The sequence below is a fragment of the Phocoena sinus genome, chromosome 19 (genome assembly GCF_008692025.1).
Source record: "Phocoena sinus isolate mPhoSin1 chromosome 19, mPhoSin1.pri, whole genome shotgun sequence".
In the NCBI taxonomy this organism is placed as follows: domain Eukaryota; kingdom Metazoa; phylum Chordata; class Mammalia; order Artiodactyla; family Phocoenidae; genus Phocoena; species Phocoena sinus.
The window spans coordinates 32,510,000-32,535,769 of NC_045781.1; the positions used below are offsets into that span (position 1 = coordinate 32,510,000).

At 39.8% G+C, this 25,770-nt stretch overlaps 1 protein-coding gene across 8 annotated transcripts in view; it reads right to left on the bottom strand.

Moving 5' to 3' along the window:
* CNOT1 (CCR4-NOT transcription complex subunit 1) overlaps positions 1–25,770 on the bottom strand; it is a 101,413-nt gene that overhangs the window by 67,380 nt on the left and 8,263 nt on the right. For all 8 annotated transcript variants that reach the window (XM_032611998.1, XM_032611994.1, XM_032611997.1 and 5 more), the window contains exon 2: positions 6,442–6,714. In XM_032611998.1, the coding sequence (XP_032467889.1) occupies positions 6,442–6,543 (102 nt within the window). In that variant the 5' untranslated portion in view covers positions 6,544–6,714. The remainder of the gene's footprint in view (positions 1–6,441; positions 6,715–25,770) is intronic.

A 25,770-nucleotide genomic window follows, 5' to 3' on the forward strand; every position in this document is an offset into this window, starting at 1 on the left:
TTTGGAGGATGCTAGGAAACAAGTCATTTTGAAAACCGGCAAATAGAGAGAGAGAATCAAGCCCTTCCTCTATAAACTGTACTTCGGGCAACCAGATAGTTACAGTTGGTAAGGGCAAGTTTCCCTTTACAGAACTATTTCAACTAATAAAAAACGTCTAACAACTAGAATGTCACCACTTTGCAATCCCTAACAAATCAATGAATCCAGGCAATGAACAAAGCCTGCTAAAAATAACAAAAATAGAGATGACTAGACATTATGAACCTCCTAATAAAAGTATACACTACCACCTGTAAAACTGTCCTAAGGGAGAAAAAACCTTAATCTGATTAAGCTCCCAAATTTAATTACCAATTTACAGGAAATACAACAGTAAGAACAACATGTAAAATACCATGCTGGGAATGTAATCAGCAATATTCAGACTGTGGGTAACTACAGGACAACCTGATTTCTTTAACAAAATAACTGCAAGAAAAATAGAGGGAGAGAAAACCCAGATTTTAAAAGAGATTTAGTAAGGGCCAATGCAACAAACAAACTGGGGAGAGGGGTGGGGGGTGGTTGTAACTCAAGTTAACTTTAAAATTTTTTTTATGAAGCAAACTGAGGAAATGTGAATGTTAACTAGATATTTGATGTTTAAGAATTATTTTGCTGGGGGATGGGGTGTGGGGGAGGATTGGGAGTTTGGGATTAGCAGGTGCAAACTATTATACAGAATGGCTAAACAGCAACATCCTCCTATATAGTACAAGGAACTATATTCAGTGTCCTGTAATAAACCATAATGGAAAAGAATATGAAAAATATACATATGTATAACTGAATCACTCTGCTGTACACCAGAAACACATTGTAAATCAAATATACTTCAATACAATTCTTTTTTAAAGAATTACTGTGTTTTAAAAAAAGATGTGATAGGGCTTCCTTGGCGGCGCAGTGGTTGAGAGTGTGCCTGCTAATGCAGGGGACACGGGTTCAAGCCCTGGTCTGGGAGGATCCCACATGCCGCGGAGCGGCTGGGCCTGTGAGCCAGGACTGCTGAGCCTGCGCATCTGGAGCCTGTGCTCCGCAGCAGGAGAGGCCGCAATAGTGAGAGGCTGTGCACCGCGATGAAGAGTGGCCCCCCGCTCGCCGCAACTAGGGAAAGCCCTCGCACAGAAATGAAGACCCAACACAGCCCAAAGTAAATAAATAAATTAAAAAAAAAAAGATGTGATAACAGTATTGAGGTTAGGTTTATATAAATAGATGAAATTATAACTGGGATCTGCTTTAAAACAACTGAGGACAATGGGTTAGATGAAACAAGATTGGTCATGACTTCAAATGAAGGTAGATGACAGATTCATGGGGGCTATATTATACTACTCGTGTGTGTGAGTAGCATAAATAAATTTTACTTACTTAATTTTAATATAAATTTTACTTACTTAATAATTTTTAACTTTTATATTTTTATAAATGAAATAAATTTGAAATTTTAATAAAACGTTTTAACATTATATTTAGAGACTATCATTTAAAGAACAGTATAAAATATTTTTATAAGCTACTTTTAATGCAAAGACAAAAAATACTCATAAGTGTTAAAAAGCTGAGTAGAAAAGCCAGAGTTGATTTTATTTTTTCTATATTTTACTTACATAATTTCTGTAATAATGACAACAAATATTTTTAAAGAAAAGAACAACTATAGGAGTTACTCTCTAAAGCAGGGGTCCCCAAGCCCTGGGCCTCAAACAAGCAGCCGCACAGCAGGAGGTGAGCGGTGGTGAGCAGTGGGCAAGGAGCAAAGCTTCATCTGCACTCCCCATCGCTCGCATTACAAGCCTGAACCATCACCATCTCCCTCCCGCATCCCCGCCCATTTTTTCCAGGAAACCCACCACTGGTGCTAAAAAGGTTGGGGACGCTGCTCTAAAGAACATCATAAAATCCTGACTGAGGGGGCAAATTAAATTTTAAACTTGTTTTTTCATCTATAAAATGGTAATACTAACTAGCTCGTTGTTCATGTTTAGGGAACTCATACATCTAATAAATACAATAAACATTCCTTCTTCCTACTAGTCAGTAGGAGAAATAACAAAGGGAACACAATCCTAGCCAACCTATTAGTCTAAGCCCCAAAAAGTATGGCACTAAAATATATTAGGCATCTAAGAAGTGCAATAAGCCTTTATATATCACCAAAGGAAATCAAGACAGAGTCAAGAACTAGAACCCTGCTTCCATCCCAGTTCTAAATTCCTAATCATTCTAAAAGTAAAAGAGAGGGGACTATCTGCAAGGGTAGCACTGAGGACACACTTGTCTAAAGAGTATCTGTAACACTGAAAACCTCAGCCATAGGCTGAAACCAAGCATTCTAACATTTACCTTCAAAATTAATTACTTATGGGGCTTCCCTGGTGGCGCAGTGGTTGAGAATCTGCCTGCCAATGCAGGGGACATGGGTTTGAGCCCTGGTCTGGGAAGATCCCACATGCCGCGGAGCAACTGGGCCCATGAGCCACAACTACTGAGCCTGTGCGTCTGGAGCCTGTGTTCCGCAACAAGAGAGGCCACGATAGTGAGAGGCCCATGCACCGCGATGAAGAGTGGCCCCCGCTTGCTGCAACTAGAGAAAGCCCTCGCATATAAATGAAGACCCAACACAGCCAAAAATAAATAATAAAATAAAAATTAAAAAAAAAAAAAAAATTAATTACTTATTCATTTATTCCTTCTTTCATTCCAATTGCATTTGAACACTTACTAAATGTTAGGTTTAAGAGACATAAACTAAAGGACAGTCCCACACCATGAGGTCTTGGGAGTAAGGAAGATGATCAAACCAATTAAAATATAGTATTAAATTGACCAGATCACGCAGAGCCTTGCTGGGGTAAATTCAGACAGTGCCACCATATTTCCCACTTCAAGTTAAAGTTGCAGGTGCCCCAGCAATCAGCTCCTTCAGTGTCTGTCTAAGCTGCAATCATACTACCCAAGGGAACAAGCCCTCCCGAGGGAGCCCTCATACAATAACAACAGGGAATGAAGGCCTAGCCATTTGGGCCCCCTATGGGACAACTCTGATACCCATCCCAGAATTCTCCATGGAGTTGATGAAGATTTCCACTGTAGTTCTCCTCCTGTCCAATTCTGTTTCCAACCAGTCCTCTTTCTCCTACAGGTGTTGAAACCTTATAAATAACCTGCATTCCAAAATGTTTCATATCTGCTTCCAAAAGAACAGCAATAAAGGCCCAGTTTAGGAGTATGAGCTTTAAATTGAGTGGGACAGAGACACACAAAAGATTTTAAAGTGGCAAAGAGACTATTAGATATACATTTTAGAAAGGCCACTCTGACAAAAAGTGGAAGACGTTTTAGTGTAGGGGCTGTCAGGGCATCAAACTTGGGACTAGATGACCTTCCAATCCAGAGTCTCTAATTTCCTTCTACTTCTTTGTCTTCCGTGAACAATTACAAAGAGATTCAACATAGGAATGTTGTGGGTTCCAATCTCACATCTGCCACTTTCAGGCAGAGTACCAGTGGGCAAAAATATTTAATGTCTTTGAACCTTAGTGTAAAATGGAACAATACTACCCACTACCCATCCTGCATGACTGCGACAACAATGTGAGAACTGACATAAAATCACATTAACAATAATGCCTGGAACACTGTAAATGCTTGAATGGTTGCTATGACGAGAGAATTGACCGTACACAGAATTACTGAACTGACAATGTTTAGCATTCTTCACTCAACACTGTAAGATCAATCCATGTTGTTCCACGAAATAGTCTCACTGCTTCTTAGTATACCTTGTTGATGGACACTCAGTTGTTTCCAACTTTGGGCTATCACAATATATGTTTTTTTGATCAATGTGTATATGCATTTCTGTTCGTTACACACAGAGAAACAACTGCTGGGTCATAAGTGATATGTTCAACAACTAAAACAGCTTCTGATATGCTAGTATCAGTTTTCTTAATCTGCATGGTTATTAATAGCTATGTTCACTTTATGAAAATTCATCTGCACACTTATGATTTATGAATTGTTCGGTATATACATTTTAATTCAATAAAAAGTTGATTAGGAGTTACTCAGTTTTCCTCAGTCTCTCCCATGTATACATGTTATTAAATCTTTGAAAAAAAAGCTCACACACACACACAAAAAGAGTATGTGATACACAGCAGATATTTAAATAGTAGCTGCATGAAACTGTTAGGTCACATTCAGACCAACACAGCTTTCAGAATGAGCCTAAGGAATTAATCCAAATAAAGGAAAAGGAGGGTAAGTCTTCACTGGCAAGGTGGTATTGGATTTGGTTCTTGAAAGAACAGAATTCCAAGTAAGGCATTTAGAACTGGACTTACAGTAGGGCCCTGAAACGTTTTACTGAGGAGCTTTGACTTTGTTCGGTAGTAAGAGGACCACTGAAGGTATTAGAACAATGAACTTAAGCACTATAATTTGTCAAAGCAGCATCTAATGTAATAAACTCCATAAGCATACACACCTGCTTTTTCAATGTACCAGAGAAACAGTGCTACTACATGTAAAGAAAAAAATCAAACAGAAATATATAATTCTAAGAATTGAGCTTTTCCATTAGAGAGCAGAGCAGAAGAGTTGCCCAAGCTTGAGTTTCTAGGAATCTATCCTACAAACATACTGACAGATATATGCATGCAAGAAATAATCTTGTAACAACACTGTCAATAGCAAAAAAAAAAAAATTTACATAACCTAAATGTGCATCAATAGCGAAGTAAATTCTATATGATTCACCCATACCATGGTTTACTATGCACCCTTAAAAGAATAAAGCTTTTTGTGTACGGATAAGGAATCATTTCCAGGATAAACTAGTTAACTAAACAAATTAAATAAATCAAGATGCAGAACAGTTTATACTGTATGTCACCATATGAAAAGGGATGGGAAATATTTCCCTATTTTCTATATGCAAATATCTTTGTAAGGACAGTTAAGAAATAGCTAGTATCAGTTGCCTATGGGTAGGAGAAATGGGTAGCTAGGTTAATATATTATCTAGTTTTTTAAATTAATTTATTTATTTTTGGCTGCACTGGGTCTTTGTTGCTGCACGCGGGCTTTCTCTAGTAGCGGCGAGCGGGGGCTACTCTTCATTGTAGTGTGCGGGCTTCTCATTGTGGTGGCTTCTCTTGTTGTGGACCATGGGCTCTAGGCTCACAGGCTTCAGCAGTTGTGGCACAAGGGCTCAGTAGTTGTGGCTCGCGGGCTTAGTTGTTCTGCGGCATGTGGGATCTTCCTGGACCAGGGCTCAAACCCATGTCCCCTGCACTGGTCAGGGAAGTCCCACTATATTATCTATTTTAAAAATAAAATTAGGGCTTCTCTGGTGGCAGGGGTGTACTTCCCTGGTGGTCCAGTAGGCAAGAATCCACCTTCCAATGCAGGGGACGCGGGTTCAATCCCTGGTCGGGGAACTAAGATCCCACATGCCCTGGGGCAATTAAGCCCACGTGCCACAACTAGAGAGCCCAAGTGCCGCAACTACTGAGCCCATGTGCTCTGGAGCCACAACTAAGACCTGACGCAGCCAAATAAACAATAAAAAATTTAAAAAAGATTGTGGGGGTACAAACTGAAATTTCTCCAAAGATATACAAATAAGCACATGAAAAGATGCTCAGCATCATTAACTCTAAATCAAAACTACAATGAGATACCAGTTCACACCCACTAGAATGGCTAAAAGCAAAGACACACAGTAACAAGTATTAGTGAGGATGAAGAAAAACTAGAGCCTTCATACACTGCTCCTAGAAGTGAAAAGTGATACAGTGTTCTGGAAGACAGTCTAGCTGTTCTTCAGAAAGTCAGAATTACCATATGACCCAGCAATTCCATTTTTTGGTATATATCCTCAAACTTTAAAATAAACATCCACCCAAAACTTGTAAATGAATGTTGACAGCCACAATATTCACAACAGCCAAAAAGTAGAACCAAACCTAAATATCTAAATGCATGCTCGAACATGGATCAACCTTGAAAACTTATGCTAGTGAAAGAAGGCAGAAACAAAAGGCCTCATATGGTATGATTCCATTTATATGAAATGTCCAAAAAGGCAAATCCATGGAAGCACAAAGTAGGTTAGTGGTTACCAGGGGCTGGAGGGAAGAAGAAATGGAAAGCAACTGCTAATGGATTCAGGTGTTTCTTTTAGGGGTGATGAAAACATTCTGGAGTTAGATGGTGACAGCTGAACAACCTTGTGAAAGCTCTCTTTTATATATTAAACTGAAATCACTTGAAATAAGGGGCAAATGTTACTTTTCATGCAACATACCCACAAAAATTTCCAATTTTCTTTTCACTGCATACTCATTCCTTTAATGGTACTTGTTTTCTCACTAGTTTACTTACATGCTGTATTTCCTGCTGGCTGGCTCGGTAGTTTTTCTTGGTTAAATTGTCCACCAGGTAGCTGATTTGAGACAAGGCCAGCGAGAGCGAGTCAAGATTCATTGCTGGTTGGGGCGGAAGCAGGCGGCCGAGCCCGGCGCAAAATCACCATTATTCCCCTTTAGTCACCTCAGAGGCAGGTTAATGCTTTCTTTGTAATTAGCCTATATCTGATGTCTGTACAGTGTCTTCAGTTCTTTACCAGGGGTCTTACTCTGTTCTGAAACATGGCACCTGTTAAAAAAAAAAAGATATTTTAATTAGTTAATGTTTTATTAGGGTTAAAAAGGGTTAAATAACCATCTTTCCATCTTAATACCTGAAATATCACTAAGGATCTTTTTAAAAAAGTAAGATGTCTCAACCACTATTGATAAAAGATGCCAAGGTTTAAAAATTAGGTAGGGCTGGTATAAAAAAGAAAAATCACACACACCCACCCACAAAAAAGTTGTCATTTTAGCAAGATGTCCTATAATATTTGAGGCTTCTACTCTATCAATTTCAATGATAATTTATACTATTCCCTTTGGAAGCCACAGAAAACTGATTAAGTAAAATTAGGGTCTGTGGAAAGAAACACTCATCTGACATTTTCAATCCCTCTTCTCACACTATCTACAACTTATTTATAAGATCCCATTTATTCACCTTACAACTTATATACTGCTTCAGAATCAGACAATAGTTTGGTCTTTAAGTTTTATCTTAGGATATATGTTTTAGATATTTGAACGGCTAGCTTAAAAGTAAGTTAAGGGCTTCAGAACCCAAATTCCTTCCTGCACTAGGAAAATTTAGAAAGGGAAGCTCGAAGCAGCAATATAGCTAAAATGACAGGATGCTTATCATTTTAATTCCAACAACCTGGTGAGTCAGAGGAACATTCTGTATCACAACACAAAAAAAACAAACAAAAAACACCACAAGTGTTTTTAAGAATTCACCAAGTACCACTGCTGAAACAAAAATCTTTGAATCCAAGGAGCTAAGCTTGTCCACAGCTTCATGATCTGAAATCTGCTCATACTTTCATTACCATCAGAACTTACTATGTAAGGTAAAGAAAATTCATGAAGATTAAAAGCCCCTTGGTAAGGGCATTTGAGCCTTTATCTTTAATAACTTATTAACAATGTATAAAGACTACACTGTCCCTACATTTTTGTTCTGTTTTGTTCATACAAAGCAAAGATTCTACCTATGCTATCCTTTTCCACATCCTCCCTAAAAAAAAAAGAGTAAGAGAATCTTGGGAATGTGGCAAGGTATTTTTGTTTATTCTAAAGTAATAACATATGAGAAGTTAAAGATAAATTGTGTTTATATCTATCCATTATATGTAACTAAACTTGCTTGCTATAAATTCTTAGAGCAAGCTGTTCCTTCATATTACGATGACAGCATATTTTCTGTATCAGACAATCAAAAATCCAAGTCTGAGAACACACCATAAAACAGAGGACTTATCAGATTGTTAACAACATTATTAACTGGTACCATCTTTTCTGAAACTCAAAGTGGCAATATTGTAAATAGTTTCTTACACTACCCCTGAACCTAAATTCCACAATTAAGACTGTATCCCTCCATGTATATTGCCTCAAGAACTCAAAGGAAACAGAGGTTTTGACGGAAATACTGTGTATCATAGCAAAAAGAAAGTGCAGCAAAAAGTAACTGCTTAACTAAATTATGGTATATCCAAACAAGGCAGTTGTTAAAAAGAATGAAGCAAAACTGTGCAGGAAAGATACTCATTAAGACAAAAAAAAAGGACACAGATAAGAATTCCCTGGTGGTCCAGTGGTTAGGACTTGGCATTCTCACTGAGTGGCCCCAGGTTCAATCCCTGGCCAGGAAACTAAAGATCCTGCAAGCTGCATGGTGCAGCCAAAAAACTAAACTAAAACTAAAACAATAAAATAAAATGTTCATTCTTAGTGCCAAATATAATTCAAAGTATTTTTAATGTTTACAAGTTGCGTTCAGCTAAAACTGTATTATTCAAAGTATATTATTCACATGAACAGTCGTTACTTTACACTATATTACACACATCTAATAATTATTATTCACAATTACATACAAAAAGGCAATAGATGATAAGAGTTTGCAAGACATAAAGTTTCTCCTTGCTCAGAATCTGTATCACAAATGCTGACACACAGGGTTGTACAACAGAATCACTTTATCATGAAATAAATGTGATCATAGCCTATTTTAATTATTTTTTTACATATGGTACCGCACAAATCCAGCAAAGCAAGTGTTGAACGACCTTCCAAGAAAATGAATTCCTGATACTTTGGCACTTCAACTTTATCTTCTCTTCTGATATGAGCCCCATGACAAGGGTTACAACTTCTCCATGTTAACATCTAAAGGCTGTGAAGGAGGGAATTCCCTGGTGGTCCAGTGGTTAGGACGTGGCGCTTTCGCTGCCATGACCTGGGTCCAATGCCTGGTTGGGCAGCTAAGATCCCACAAGCCTCGAGGCATGTCCAAAACAAACAAACAAACAAACAAACAAACAAGACTGCGAAGGATAAAAATACTAGTGTAACACAAATTTCAACAAGCCAATCGTCATTACACAAGCAAGTTAATGCATTAAACTAATGACCAATTTTGAACCATCACCTTATGAGATCTATTAGTAGGATGACAACATAATTTATTAACCAAACTAGGACGCTTCTGAAAATAAAGAGGGTACCATTAACAATTTACACCAAGACAACAGGTATAAACTAGGACACGTGATCACCTTAACCATCCAGAAGCCTTAGACAAGCTGATCCCTCCCTCCAAAATACACTTTTGTTACTTTGTTTCTAAAATGCCATTTCACTGGTCTCTTGTTCTCAGTCTCCTTTACTGGCCCTTCCTTTTTTGACCTCACAGTATTGGAGTCCTTGGACTTCTCTATATTCACTTTCTTGATATACTTCAGTCTTACGGCTTTCAAAACCACCTATAGCAATAACTCCTATAAGTTCTATCTCCAACCCAAATTTCTCACGATGTCTAGAAATATATTATTTAATTTCCTAATGACATCTCAAATATTGTACAACATGTTCAAAACTGAACTCCTGGGACTTCCCTGGTGGTCCAGTGGTTAAGACTCTGCACTTCCAATGCAGGGGGCTTGGGTTCGATCCCTGGTCAGGGAACCAAGATCCCACATGCCGCGTGGCACAGCCCCCCCAAAAAAAAAGAGCTCCTGATCTTCACACCCTGCCCCCCATAATGTTCCACCCCATATGTGTTTACCCCATCTCAGTTGATACCAACTCTGTCCTTCAAGTTACTCAGGCCGAATTCTTAGACTTCCCACTCCCCATAATCAATCTGTCAAAAAACTCTTTTGGCTCTACCTATAAAATATACACAGAATCCAGTCATTTTTCACCATAGCTATGATAACAAAGCACCATCATTTCTCACTTGGATTACTGTTAACTTCCTAACTAGTCTTCCTGCTTCCACCCTTGCTCCCTACAAGTCTATTCTCAACACAACAGCCAAAGAAAAAGACTTTTCAAATATTAAAAACTCAGGGCTTCCCTGGTGATGAAGTGGTTGAGAAACCGCCTGTCAGTGCAGGGGACACAGGTTCGATCCCTGGTCCGGGAAGATCCCGTATGCCGCAGAGCAACTAAGCCTCTGTGCCACAACTACTGAGTCTGCGCTCTAGAGCCCGCGATCCACAACTACTGAGCCCACATGCCACAACTACTGAAGCCCGAGCGCCTACAGCCCGTGCTCCACAACAAGAGAAGCCACCAGAATGAGAAGCCCGCGAACCGCAACGAAGAGTAGGCCCTGCTCGCTGCAACCAGAGAAGAACCCACGCGCAGCAATGAAGACCCAACGCAGCCAGAAACAATAAATAAATAAAATAAATAAATTTATATGTATTAAAAAAAACCTCAGGTCATCCTGTGCTCAAAACCCTCCACTGACTCAGAATGGAAGCCTGAGCCCTTATAATGGCCTATGAACGAACACAACTTGATGGAACCTAGCCACCAGTACTCTTCTGGCCTTCCTCTTCTTCACTCCCCCTTGCTCAATTCCCTTTAGCTACAATGGCCTCCTTGCTGCTTCTCCAGCACACTCTCACCTTAGATGCCTCTGCCTGGAATCCTCTTCTTCCAGATACCCAGATGGCTAACTATCTCACTTCTTCAAGTCTACACAAATGTCACCTTCTCAGTGAGGATCACCCTGACCACAAAATTGCAACCCCCACCCTTTTTTCCCACGTTACATCACCAAACATGGGTAACATTTATATTTGCCCATCTCCTCATATGTAAATTCCATGAAGGCAGTGATCATAATTGTCTATTGTTCACCAACTTATTACAATCACTACATAGTAGGAGCTCACTACATATTTGAAGAGCTGTAAACTGAAGCTTAGGATTTTGCAACCTATATTTTGACTCTACCAAAAGGCATGGAAACCCACTGAAATTTTCCTAGTCAGAAATAACAATCACATGAGAGGAAATAACAATCACATGAGAGTAAGTAACAGATGATTTTTAATTTAATTGCCTCAGTAGCATACACTATCAAGTTAAGACCCTTCTAAGTAACCTTTAGCATCATGATGTGTACATATAAATTGAGTCACAATGTTTTATAGAACATGTTTCTTGAAATATGTTAAATGCAAAGCTATAAAGTGACTATTCAACAGCTTTCCACTAAAATGTTTAGATGTTAAATTCTTTCAAGATCACTAAATTTGAGATTCCAAGATATTTCTTAACTGTAAGGAATTTGTGGCCCAGGAGCATTCTATTTGTATATGCAGTGCCTAGTATTGGTCTCCATAATACACCAGGGACTCAGAGACTTTAAATAATTATTAATTTCCTATCAAGGCAAAGTCTTAAAGAACAGTTCAAAAACAGCTACCACTTCAATAGGCCTCCTTATCTTCATTATTAAAAATGTACACAGGCATAGTCTTCCAAAACCCCAAAGGACTTGTTATCACAGAGCTGGGATTTCAACAGTGGAAACGATAATCGCAACAATCTTGCAACAAAAACACTAAATCCTTCCAAGCAGTAATTCTACTACTGTTATTCCCCCCAGCATTTCTCAATTTAACACTATGAATGAAAGGGCACTGACATTTGACAGCAATATACTATAAGACAGCTGTTACCTGCACAGTGATAACAAAAAAATCTCCCAAAGACATGGTTGTATAAAAAGTAAAACAGCAATTCTGGAAGACTGTTTAAATGTGTTCTCAGTATTTTTCCTAATATTTAAAATTTTAGAAACAATCTATGTATCCATCAGTGAAGGATTATCTACCTACATGCAATGGAATCCCACCCAACATGTGAAAAGACATTTAAAACGCAGTTTTGCTGTAAACATTCACTACACACTGGAAAATGAAAGAAAGCTTATAAAATGGTATGTAGACATCCAACTTACGTAAAATTACTTCACATTTTAACTGGAGAACACTACACAGTATTACAAATTGTTTCCTAAACATTCCATCTAAGGAATACGGAAGCAGCTGTGGTTTATAGCTAATCCTCTAAGTGTTATGTAAAAGAATACCCATGACACTGAGTGAAAAGCTGCAGTACTCTGAACAGCATGATCCCATCCCATAAACACATCCATGTTAACATGTGCAGAAAAAATAAGCTCTAGATTAACAGAGATTACAGAGAGGATTTCACTTAAAATTCCATTTTTACAGAAGTCCAAGAAATCTATACACTTCATACATGTAACATATGTACAATGTTATTCACTGCAGCAATATTTATCACAGCAAAGGAATGGCCATGAGTTGGTGACTGGTGAATAAACATCTTGGACTATGTACAAAGTAGTCTACTCTTTGTTTAAGCTTTAATTTCTATATATATACTACTTTTTGTTTTGTATCTATGCATACATATATGTAGTTGCTTTTTTGCAAAAAGTACACAGGAAAGATCAGACATAAACTAATAAAAAGTTACCTATACTGGAGTGGGTGAGAACTGGGTAGATGACATAGAAATCAGAACAAAAATTCACAGATTGTATCTTTTATATGGTTTTGACTTTTTTTTTTTTTTTTTTTTTTTTTTTTTTTTTTTTGCGGTACGTGGGCCTCTCATTGTTGTGGCCTCTCCCGTTGCAGAGCACAGGCTCCGGACGCGCAGGCTCAGTGGCCATGGCTCACGGGCCCAGCCGCTCCGCGGCACGTGGGATCCTCCCAGACCGGGGCACGAACCCGTGTCCCCTGCATCGGCAGGCGGACTCTCATCCACTGCGCCACCAGGGAAGCCCGGTTTTGACTTTTGAACCATATTTACATTTGAAATTTAATTAAATAAGATAAAAACTAATATCAAGCACAAAGAATGAACTGGAATATCAAGCTGATAACAAAGAACACAGTGAAAACGAATATTTCAAGTAACTACTGAACACAGTATCTGAACACCCTTGATGTACAGTGGGATATATTTTTAAGGACAGAGAAAATTCAAAGAAATCTGACTCAATAAGCTGTTAGCAACAATATTTCATTGCAATTTTAAGCTACTTTTATATATTACTGGATACAGCAAATAAATTAATAGGAATCCAGATTCAGTGCAGATCAATGTAGTAAAGATGAAACTTTAAAAAACCTGAAATATTTTATTCAAAATAGAAGTATCAACAGGAACTCATTTTTTTTTTTTTTTTTAGGAACTCATCTTTAACATTTCCTAACTGAGTCTAATAAAACATACTAGATTGTACAATAAAAACTACAAAACTGTAAAGAAATCAACAGAAAGATGACAGGAACAGGGGACATTCCCTGGTGGTGCAGTGGTTAAGAATCTGCCTGCCAGTGCAGGGGCCACGGGTTCAAGCCCTGGTCCAGGAAGATCCCACATGCTGCGGAGCAACTAAGCCCTTGTGCCACAACTACTGAGCCCATGTGCCACAATTACTGAAGCCCGCACACCTAGAGCCTGTGCTCTGCAATGGGAGAGCCACCGCAATGAGAAGCCTGCGCACCACAACGAAGAGTAGCCCCCGCTCGCCACAACTAGAGAAAGCCTGTGCGCAGCAACCAAGATCCAATGCAGCCAAAAATAAATAAATAAATAAACTTTGAAAAAAGACAGGAACAAATGGAAGGACATTCCATGTTCATGCATTGAAAGAGTTAATATTGTTAAAATGTCCCCGCTACCCAAAGCCATCTACAGATTCAACACAATCCTTATCAAAATTCCAATGGCATTTTCCATAGGGAAAAAAAAAAAAATCCTATTTATTTTTTTTTTTTTGCGGTACACGGGCCTCTCACTGTTGTGGCCTCCCCGTTGCAGAGCACGCTCAGCGGCCATGGCTCATGGGCCTAGATGCTCCGTGGCATATGGGATTTTCCCGGACCAGGGCACGAACCCGTGTCCCTCGCATCAGCAGGCAGACTCTCAACCACTGTGCCACCAGGGAAGCCCAAAAAATCCTAAAATTTTTATGAAACCACAAAAGATCCTGAATAGCCAAAGCAATCATAAAAAAGAAAAAAACCAGGGACTTCCCTGGTGGCACAATGGTTAAGAATCTGCCTGCCAATGCAGGGGACACGGGTTCAAGCCCTGGTCTGGGAAGATTCCACATGCCGCGGAGCAACTAAGCCCATGCGCCACAACTACTGAGCCTGAGCTCTAGAGCCCGCAAGCCACAACTACTGAGCCCACGTGCCTAGAGCCTGTGCTCTGCAACAAGAGAAGCCACAATGAGAAGTCCGCGCGAACCACAACGAAGAGTAGCCCCTGCTCGGTGCAATTAGAGAAAGCACGCACACAGCAACGAAGACCCAACGTGGCCAAAAATAAATAAAATAAATAAATTTATTTATTAAAAAAAAACCTACAGAAAGGGAGAGAATATTTGCAAACCATGTATCAGATAAGGGGTTAATATTCAAAGTTCATAAAGAACTCATTCAACTCAATAACACAAAAACAAAACAAATGTGATTTTAAAAATAGGCAGAGGAACTAAGTAGACAAAGATGACATCACAATAGCCAACAGGTACATTAAAACTCTAATCCTCAGGGAAATGCAAATCAAAACCACGATATCACCTCACACCTGTAAGAATGGCTATCAATAGGAAGAAAAGAGGTAAGTGTTGGCGAGGATGTGGAGGAAAGGGAACCCCTACGCACTGTTGGTGGGATTATAAACTGGTTCAGTCACTATGGAGAACAATGTGGAAGTTCCTCAAAAAATTAAAAACTACCATACAATCCAACAATCCCACTTCTGCATATACATCCAAAGATGAAAATAGGTTATCAAAGAGATATCTGTACTCCCATGCTTATTGCAGTATTATTCACAATAGCCAACATATGGAAACAACCTAAGTGTCCATCAATGGATGAACGTATAAAGATGCAGGATATACAGCGGACCCTTGAATGACACAGGTTTGAACTACATGGGTCCACCTATACGCAGGTTTTGTCAGTAAATATGTACTATGGCACTACACAATCTGTGGTTAGATGTGGAACTGCACATAATGACACCAACTGTAAAGTTATATGTGGGAACTGATGCCCCTAATTCCACATTGTTCAAGAGTCAATAGAATGGAATTCTATTCAGCCATGAGGGGGAAAAAACATCCTGCCATATGCTGTAACATGGTTGGGTCCTGAGGACATTATGCTAAGTGAGATGAGTCAGACAAAGACCATGACTTCCCTTCTATTCCACAAAGAAACCACCCCCCCCCCCCCCCCCCCGCCCTAACTTATAGATACAGAGAGGTGATAACTGATTGATGGTTTCCAGAGGTATGCATGTATTAAATTTTTATGTGAAGGTGGTCAAAAGGTACAAGATTCCAGTTATAAAGTAAATAAGTCCTGGGGATGTAATGTACAACGTTTGGAATGTACAACTTTTAGAATAAATCTTGAAAGTCAGGAAAAAAGGAAAAAACAGATTTTTTCATAACTCTGTGTGGTGATGTTTAGATTTATTGTGATCGTTTTGAAATATATGCAAATTTCAAATCATTATGTGTACACCTGAAACTGATATAATATGTTGAGTATCTTAATAGAAAATAAATTAAGGGACTTCCCTGGTGGCGCAGTGGTTAAGAATCCACCTGCCAGCCAATGCAGGGGACACGGGTTCGAGTTCTGGTCTGGGAAGATCCCACATGCCGTGGAGCAACTAAGCCCACGCGCCAAAACTACTGAGCCTGTGCTCTAGAGCCTACAAGCCACAACTACTGAGCCCATGCGCCGCAACTACTGAAGCCTGCATGCCTAGAGCCCGTGCTCCACAACAAGAGAAGCCACCGCAATGAAAAGCCTGCGCGCTGCAATGAAGACCCAGAGCAGCCAAAAATAAATAAATAAAATAAATTTATTTAAAAACGAATTAATTAAAATGTAAAAAAATTGAACTTGAAAAAACCAAGTGGAATGGTGGTTACCGGGGGTGGGGGACTGGGTGTTTAAAGGTACACACTTGCAACTAGTAGATAAATAAGTCCTGGAGATCTAATACATAGTACAGTGATTACACAAACAAAACTGTATTATAAACATTAAATCTGCTAAGATCTTAACTGTCCCCACCACTAGAAGAAATGATAATTATACATTGATAGAGGTGTTAGCTAACAGTACAATGGCAATCATATTGCAATATAAATGTACCAAATCAATGTGTTATACACCTTAAATGATACCCCAAAAGCAATGAGCCCATCTAACTTCTGGATCATGGTTTCTAGATAATAAAAAGAACCAAGGTTCCTTGGAGATATGACTAACAAGGAAGATGCAAGGTGAGTTTGGCTCATCCTATGACAAAAATAGGAAACACTTAAAAATTTCGTCAGAGAGAAATGAGCCGATTAAAAGGATTCTTCTAATTTTGGGTCTGAGCACCAAAAGGAACTTATAACCAATGTTTCTATAATCTTCCCTAAATGCAGCATCATTTAGAAATGCTTGAGGGAACAAAACATAGAAATAATCTGGTGATTTTACTATTGCCAATCTGTATACTCTAAATTGTTAATTTATCTCAAACATACATATTTTTGAATCCACACACACTGGTGATCAAGTTTACTTTTTGCAGCCACAAATTTCTTTCTACAAATTCTAAGTTGTTCATATGTGTGCAGATGAAGAAAATTCCAAACAGTTAAGCATCCTGACATAAACAGAAGATTAAATGAAAATGTGTTACCTAAATCTGAAATTTCAGTAAGCCACTATGGATAAAAGTTCCTTCCAATAAATCATAGGGTAAAAAAATTGACTACAACTATAATACAGTGAATAAGAATCCCTAAATCCATGATTATACTTAAAAAGGAAGGACAAGATGCACCAGAAAGGTGTTGGCTAACAAATTTAGAAAGTATAAAAGAAAAATAAAGTTACCATTGTGTAATACCCCTGACCAGTATAAAAACTGATTCAGGCAAGAATCACCAACGCCTAAAAATCCTCAGGTGGGACATTTGTACAGTATTACCCACTAATTACAAAAGGAAAGAAATGTTCCTCTACCATAGAGATATGGCTGCCACTACCTTAAGTAAATGATCAAGTTACTAATGGTGAGACTACCCAACAAATGTGCCTACTGATGTGTTGCAATATGAAGTGTCACTTTGGAGTATTCTTGCCAAAGATGGCTAACATAAACCTAACCACACCTCTACACCTATCAATTCACAGGAAATAAAGGGTTTAAGGAACAAGTTTAACTATACATGAGAACCTAATCAGACAAATCCAAGTGCTGGATTATTCTACCAGACCACTGGCCTACACTCACGAGCCAGAGAGAACAGAGAGAAAGTCAGGAAGAGAGAGGAAAAAGTGGGGTCTGTTCTAAATTACAAAACCAAAATGAAAAGGTTTAACGTGAACAGTAATCTGAGCTTGATTCAAAAAAGCTATAAAAGGATGGTCCAGTGATTAAGACTCCACGCTCCCAATGCCAGGGGCCCAGCCAGGTTCGATCCCTGGTCAGGGAACTAGATCCCACATGCCGCAACTAAGAGACCACGTGCCTCAACTAAGACCTGCCGCAGCCAAATAAATAAATAAATATTTTTTTTAAAAAGCTACAAAAGATATTCTTGAGGCATCTGGGGAAGTTTTTAAACTGACTGGATATTATAAAAGTATTTAATATTCTGGGAGGGATAAATTGGGAGATTGGGATTGACATATACACACTATACAAAAAAGGTCACTAATAAGGACTTACTGTATAGCACAGGGAACTCTACTCAACACTCTGTAATGGCCTATATGGGAAAGGAATAAGTGGATATATGTATGTGTATAACTGATTCACTTTGATGTATACCTGAAACTAACACAACATTGTAAATCAACTATACTCTAATAAAATTTTTTTTAAGTATTTAATATTCTTAGATGTAGTATGACTATGCCAGAAAGTCTTAACTTGTAGGAGATACATGCTGAAACATCTGGGATCAAATACTTCAGTAAAAATATAGAAATATAGAGAAAATAAACATGGCAAAACGTTAACTGTTTAATCTAGGAAGAAGTTATGGGATTGTTCACTGTATTATTCTTTGCATTTTTCTGTACGTGTGAAATTTTTCTTAACAAAACTGAGGATGGGGGCATGTATTACCTTTATAATTTAAAGCAGGAATTACAAGCACGTGATAGGATTTCCAAAAATTCACTTTGTACTCAAATGTATTTTAATTTTTACAAGTATATGGTAATTTTTACAAAATGAAAATTTAAGCTAAGTTTAAGCAATTTTTAAAATAATTCAAAATTTAAAGCCATAAGACCAGTAACTACACATAACACAAGGGTACATGACCTTGAATAAGTGATGAACCTCTATGCTTCCCCCTCCCCATTTGTAAAATTAGGCCTCAACTATATCATAGCTTTCCCAAAGGGTTTATCTTTAAGAGGGAGGAGGTGTAGCAGGGATAAGGATCTCCTAAGCCCTCAAGGCAACAACAGGAGGTATCCATTACAAGCACAGTGGATGATGCTCTATCACCTCAACATCAGCTTTAACAGCTAGCTAAAAAGTAAGCAACTGTCAAATCTTTTCAGTGGAGCTGATGGAGAAGTTTACAAACCACATGCTAAAGGAGTATAGCCAGGCAGACCAAATTGGTACTGACTGGTCCAGAGTGATGATATGGTAAAGCTGAGTGGTTGGCTTCTGACAGGAGCAATTAATACCCTTAAATCTCTCGTCTTCTCTGTTTAAGTGGCATCCAAGACATCTGCAATGCTGCTATGCACACAAACTCTCAAATTAAAGCTTCATCTTTACTTTCACATCATTTTTAATGTTGGGCTCAAAATACATTCACATTTTTCTAAAGGTATTACATTTTGTCAATAAAAAAGGATGAGCCTTGGGCTTCCCTGGTGGCGCAGTAGTTGACAGTCCGCCTGCCGATGCAGTACACACGGGTTCATGCCCCGGTCCGGGAAGATCCCACATGCCGCAGAGCGGCGGGGCCCGTGAGCCATGACCGCTGAGCGTGCGCGTGCTCCGCAACGGGAGAGGCCCAACAGTGAGAGGGCCGAGTACCGCAAAAAGGCTCGGGGAGAAAAAAGCTCGGGGAAAAAAAAGCTCGAAAAAATGTTTTAAATGTATCACATATTTATTTATGCAAATGAGGCTTCTCTTTGATGATGACTGTCAACAATTTGGAGATTGTTAAAATGTATGTAGCCTTTTCAAGCATAAAACCGACATAAACCTGATTACAAAAACAAGCTCAAATTCATTAAACTTTAAAAATACTTTTAATTGAAAAAGTTTACTATTATCATCCCTTATTTTATCAGGATTATGCAAAATGTCAAATGCCCCTTTTCCATTTCACTCCAGTGTACCATAAAAATCATCTGCTAGAGGTGGCCCTCTTATTAATTCAAACACTTGAGCCTAGCCATATACCATGTACATAACTTTAGATGCTATAGAAAACACAGAAGTAAACACTGATCTCAAGGCGCTTAACAGAATACAGAATTTACTGTAATGCTTGCAACTAAGGCAACTGTATATAAGAACTGGGAGAAGAAAGAGAGGTATTTAAAATGCTGATTCCTGGGAATTCCCTGGCTATCCAGTGTTTAGGACTCTGAGCTTTCACTGCCGTGGGCAGGGGTTCAATCCTTGGTCAGGGAACTAAGATCCTGCAAGCTGCGCAGCATGGCCAAAAAAAATAATTAAAAAAGTAAAAGTAAATAAAATGCTGATTCCTAAGCATCACCCTACACCAAAAGAGTCAAAATCTTTAGGGAAAGACAACAGGACACTGCATTTTAAACTCTGGAGGTGGGCTTCCCTGGTGGTGCAGTGGTTGAGAGTCCGCCTACCGATGCAGGTGACACGGGTTCGTGCCTGGGTCCGGGAAGATCCCACATGCCGTGGAGTGGCTGGGCCCGTGAGCCATGGCTGCTGAGCCTACGCGTGCTGAGCCTCCTCAACGCGAGAGAGAGGCCACAACAGTGAGAGGCCTGCCGCAAACAAAACAAAACAAAACAAAAAACTCTGGAGGTGATTCTTATGCATTTTAAAGTTAGAAAACCACTGACCTTACAAATAGCTCTGGGATTAGTTTAAGAAAAGTATAGCTTGAGGCAATCTCTTGCTACTAAGATAAGGAAAGCCCCTCCCACTGATTCCTTTTTCTCCCCTTTATTTCTTTCAGCTGGACCAAAGACAAAGCCATGTCTGTAAAGACACTTTGGTTTCCCATAGCAACCTTAATAGTTACCACCTAACTTGCTCTAGGTTTAAGTACCAATAGGTACTTTAAGAAGCCAAATAGACCAGACCAAAGGCTATCAGTTTATTGAACCCCCAACTTCCAGTATTAAAAATACATAGAATTCTGAGGTCTACCAATACCAAAGTCTGACTTTGAAAATTCCCAAGTCTTAGAAGTAGCATCCTGATTAGAAGAAGCTGAGTTGAGCCTTCTTCTCTCATTCATTTTCTCCAATTATGGAAACGTTCCACAACTGCACTGTTCAATGTGGCAGCTACTAACTACATGTGGCTACTTGAAATGTGGCTAGGGTGACTAAATTTTTAATATTTTACTTAATTTTAACTAATCTTAGTATAAAATTAGGGACTTCCCTGGCGGTCCAGTGGTTAAGACTCCACGCTTCCAATGCAGGGGGCTCAGGTTCGATCCTGGTTGGGGAATTAAGATACCACATGCGTTGTGGTGTGGCCAAAAGAAAAAAAGGCCACATGTGGGTACTGTTACCATAATGGACAAAGTTGCAAAGTACTAATGGCCCATATAAATCAGGGAAAAGTATGTACTCTAGCATCCAGAAGCAACCATTACTAATTTTCCCAGATGTCCCACTTCTTCCTTTGGCTTTAAGAGAGCTCACTATTTTCTACAGAACTTCATGACCAAGTAAGCACTAACTTAAAATACATACCCTGATATTTAATATTCCTCCAGGAGGCAGGGACTCTAGATTTACACTGCACAGTTCCAAGCCATTCATCCAAAATGTTGGCTCACTTATTAAAATTTCAGTTATAATTACTATGTACATAATAGGATAACTTATAGGAGCATAATCACAACAAACACTTAAATACTAGAATTGTTCTAAGCATTTTACATACAGCTGACCCTTAAACAGGGGTTTGAAATGAGAGGATCCACTTATTCGTGGATTTTTTTCAATACAGTACTATATCCAAAGTTGTTTGAATCTATGGATAAAAAGAGCCAACTGTAAAGTTACCCATGAATTTTTGACTTCAAAGCTGTTGGTGCTCCACCACTCATGCTATTCAAGGGTCAACTATATTAGTTTATTTAAACCTGATAACTCGTTGAGGAAGATATTATCTCAACTTTAAAGTTTAACTTGCAGCTACTAATACAGTTGTGAAGACATGATAATAGAGCAATAGATGTATGATTTTTAAAACTTGTATTATAACTTCAAAATCAATATTTTAAAGAGTCTAATTGTTTTGGGGTTCTTTTTTGTGTTTTTTTGGGGCTGTGTTAAGTCTTCGTTGCTGCACGCGGGCTTTCTCTAGTTGCTTCGTTGCGGTGCGCAGGCTTCTCATTGCAGTGGCTTCTCTTGTTGCGGAGCATGGGCTCTAGGCACGTGGGCTTAGTAGTTGTGGCACACTGGCTTAGGCCGGCTTAGCTGCTCCACAGCATGTGGGATCTTCCCAGACCAGGGCTCGAGCCCGTGTCCCCTGCATTGGCAGGCAGATTCTTAACCACTGTGCCACGAGGGAAGTCCCTAACAGTTTTAATGCCATTTCCTGATATAAATATCTCCAACCTTACAGAAAGTGATGAATAGTAAGAGCTTTAGGCCCCTAAACCCCCATCTCTGCACTTTGTCTTTTAACTCATTTCTTTTTCATCCAGGAAATGACCAACTCTTTATTTTTTTAAGATTTACTTTATTATTTATTTATTTTTTGGCTGCTTAGGGTCTTAGTTGCGGCACGTAGGACCTTCCGTTGAGGCATGCAGGATCTTTTGTTGCGGCGCGCGGGCTTCTCTTCCGTGGTGTGTGGGTTTTCTCTCTAGTTGTGGCGGGCAGGATCCAAGGTGCATGGGCTCTGTAGTTGTGGTGCGCAGGTTCCAGAGCATGTGGTCCCTGTAGTTTGCGGCACACAGGCTCCCTAGTTGAGGCCTGCGAGCTCAGTGGCCCCGAGGCATGTGGGATCTTAGTTCCCTGACCAGGGATCCAACCCACGTCCCCTGCTTTGCAAGGTGGGTTCTTTACCACTGGACCACCAGGGAAGTCCCAGACCAACTGTTTAAAACGTATCAACTGAGAACTGCCTAGGTATCCATCAAAAGGGCACTGGTTAAGTAAATCATAAAATGGAATATCATTTAACACTAAAAAAAAAGAAGCTAGAAAGGTTGGAAATATCTATTAGGGTTTTTAAAAGCAAGTGACATGTGTATGTAGTGTCCTTATATGCAGAGTATCTAGAAGGATACAAATGGTAACCATAAATGAAAAGTTAGATGAAAGAAGCTGAAAAGGAAATTGAACTTTTTTCCCCCACTGATACAAAAGTAATTTTAGGGCTTCCCTGGTGGTGCAGTGGTTAAGAATCTGCCTGCCACTGCAGGGAACATGGGTTCGAGCCCTGGTCCGGGAAGATCTCACATGCCACGGAGCACCTAAGCTCGTGTGCCACAACTACTGAACCTGTGCTCTAGAGCCCGCAAGCCACAACTACTGAGCCCACTCACAACTACTGAAGCCCATGCACCTAGAGCCCGTGCTCCACAACAAGAGAAGCCACCGCAATGAGAAGCCCGCACACCGCAACGAAGAGTAGCCCCTGCTTGCCGCAACTAGAGAAAGCCCGCGCGCAGCAACCAAGACCCAACACAGCCAGAGAAAAAAAAAGAACAGAGAAAAGAAAACTTAGGTCAATAAAGTCTGCTTGTTTGTTTGCATATTCTAAGGTTCTCTATACAGAATCCCAATCTGTAGAGGTCTGAACCTCAGTCACTGTGCAGAAGAGTTAATTTAACATAGAAGGCCTGAGGCTGCTATACTTAGGAAGGCTTGCCAGGTTGGCTCTTGGCTGGTGTCAGAATTTGGATTTTGAGAGAATGAATTCCCACTCCCAGAACTAATAAGAGTGGCTCACTGTGCCTAAACTGTACCCAAAAATGTGGTTTATGTTGAACACCTGCTTTCCCTCTGGGAACCTGGAATTTTGCTATGTGGTAGGCAGAAGGTGCCTACATGACCAACCTAGGCACCGAGTTTCTAATAAGCTTCCCTGCCAGGAGACATTTCATACACATATGCTGTCACAATTGCTGGAGGAATTAAGTAGGTCCTGTGTGACTCCACTGGGAGAGGCACTAGGAGAGGCTCATGCTTGGGAGAATGAGCCTAGTCTTCTCTGGACTCCACCCCATATGCATTTTCCCTTTCCTGATTTTGCTTTTTATCCTTTTGCTGTAATAAATCATAACCCTGAGTACAACCATATACCAAGTCCTGTGAGTCCTAGTGACTGAACCTGAACCTGGGGATGGTAGTCCTGGGGGACCCCCCCCACAACACACTCATCCTGTTACTAGCCAAGAGGAAAAGCCTTCTGAAGGTAACTGGGACTCATTTTGTGGGTTTCTTCTCTAGTATGTGCAAAATCCATTTCAGAATTTTGCATTTTATCATAAAGACAATCCTGGAAGCTATTTGGATTGCCTTAGATATGTTTTAGGGAATAGGGAAGTGGCAGAGTCTGATTAGATAATCATCAAATCTGTTTCCTCTTCCTGGATAAACAGCTAGACTATATTTCTCAGCCTCTTGCACAGGTGTGGCCAACAAACTAAGTTATACCCAATGAAATGTAGGCCAAATATGATACCAGCCACTGGTCCATAAAACCTCCTACTCACAACCCTCTGGTTCTTTCACCAAGCACCAGCTATGAACAGAACTCCTAACACCTAGAGGAGGGTGGCACCAAAAGATGGAAGGAGCCTGGGTTCTTGAATTACTGCATAGAAGGTAACCTAAATGAACACTCTCTATGAAAGTTATCTGAGGAAAGTTATCTGAGTATAAACGTCTACTTTGCTAAGCCACTGATACCTTGGGGTTGTTTGTTACAACCCTAGCCTGCTTTTGCCTATCAAAAGAGGACATGATTGGGTGAAAACTTTTAGAAGTTACTCTTGACAATGTGAAACACAGAAAGAAGAGTAGGTCACAGAGAAATTAAGACTATCAGTGGGAAAAAGAAGTGAATGCACTCAAGAGGGAACTGCAAGGATTCTAAAACTGTGAAGAATAAGGAAAGAAGTGAATAAAGAGAAGGAATCAAACACACCTTTCCAGACTAAGCAGCTGGGTTCCACTCACTCCTGACATGAAACAACTGAGGAAGACAAAGTGTGAAGGGCAAGAAAGATAATGAGGCATGCCTGGAGTAAAGCATACAGATGAAATCCACTGGGCAGTTAGATTTACAGTCTGGAGCATGGAAAGTGTGGGCTGCTAATAACACATCTCAGTGTCATCAACATATAGATGATAGCATGGGAGAACTATAGAAATGAGAATAAGAGAGGGCCTATAGAGTAGCAGTTCCCCAACCTTTTTTGGCACCAGGGACCAGTTTTGTGGAAGACAATTTTTCTACTGGGGGGTGGGGGGGATGGTTCGGGCAGTAATTCTGAGCAAAGGTTCAGGTGGTAATGTGAGCTATGATGGGGAGAAGCAGATGAAGCTTCTCTCACTTGCCCACCACTCAGCTCCTGCTGTGTGGTGGGGAGGGGTTGGGGACACCTGCTATAGAGAGTCCTAAGGAAGCTTAGCACTTAAGGGAAGGTGAAAAAAAAAAACCCAAAACAGAGGAACTCAAAAACTAAAAACAGGGACTTCCCTGGTGTGCACTGGTTAAGACTCTGAGCTCCCAAATGCCGGGGACCCGGTTCGACCCCTGGTCAGGGAACTAGATCCCACATGCATGCTGCAACTAAGGAGCCCACGTGCCTGCCTGCATGCCACAACTAAGGAGCCCAGGAGCTGCAACTAAGACCTGGCACAACCAAATAAATAAATATTACAAAAAAAAAAAAAACCCTAAATACAGAACTACTATATGATCCAGCAATTCCACTCCCAGGTTTATGTTAGAAGAAAATTAAAACACTAGTTCGAAAAGATACATGCACCTCAATGCACATAGCAGCATTATTTATAACAGCCAAGATATGGAAGCAACGTTAAGTGTCCATCAACAGAGGAACAGATAAAGTATATGTGCCCATTTATATACACACATATATAAAATGGGCTATTACTCAGGCATAAAAAAAATGAGGGACTTCCCTGGTGGTCCAGTGGTTAAGACTCCATGCTCCCACTGCTGGGGATGTGGGTTCAATCCCTGGTCGGGGAGCTAAGATCCCACATGCCATGTGGCTCAACCAAAAAAAAAAAAGAAATTCTGCCATTTGCAACAACGTGGATGGACCTACAGGGTATTATGCTTAGTGGAGTCAAAGACAAATACTGTATCCTATCTTATATGTGAAATCTTAAAAAAAACACAAACGAATATAACAAAACAGAAACAGATTCACAGACAGAACAAACTAGTGGTTAAAGGGTGGAGACGGATGGGAGAAGGGGCAAGACAGGGGCAAGAGATTAAAAGGTAC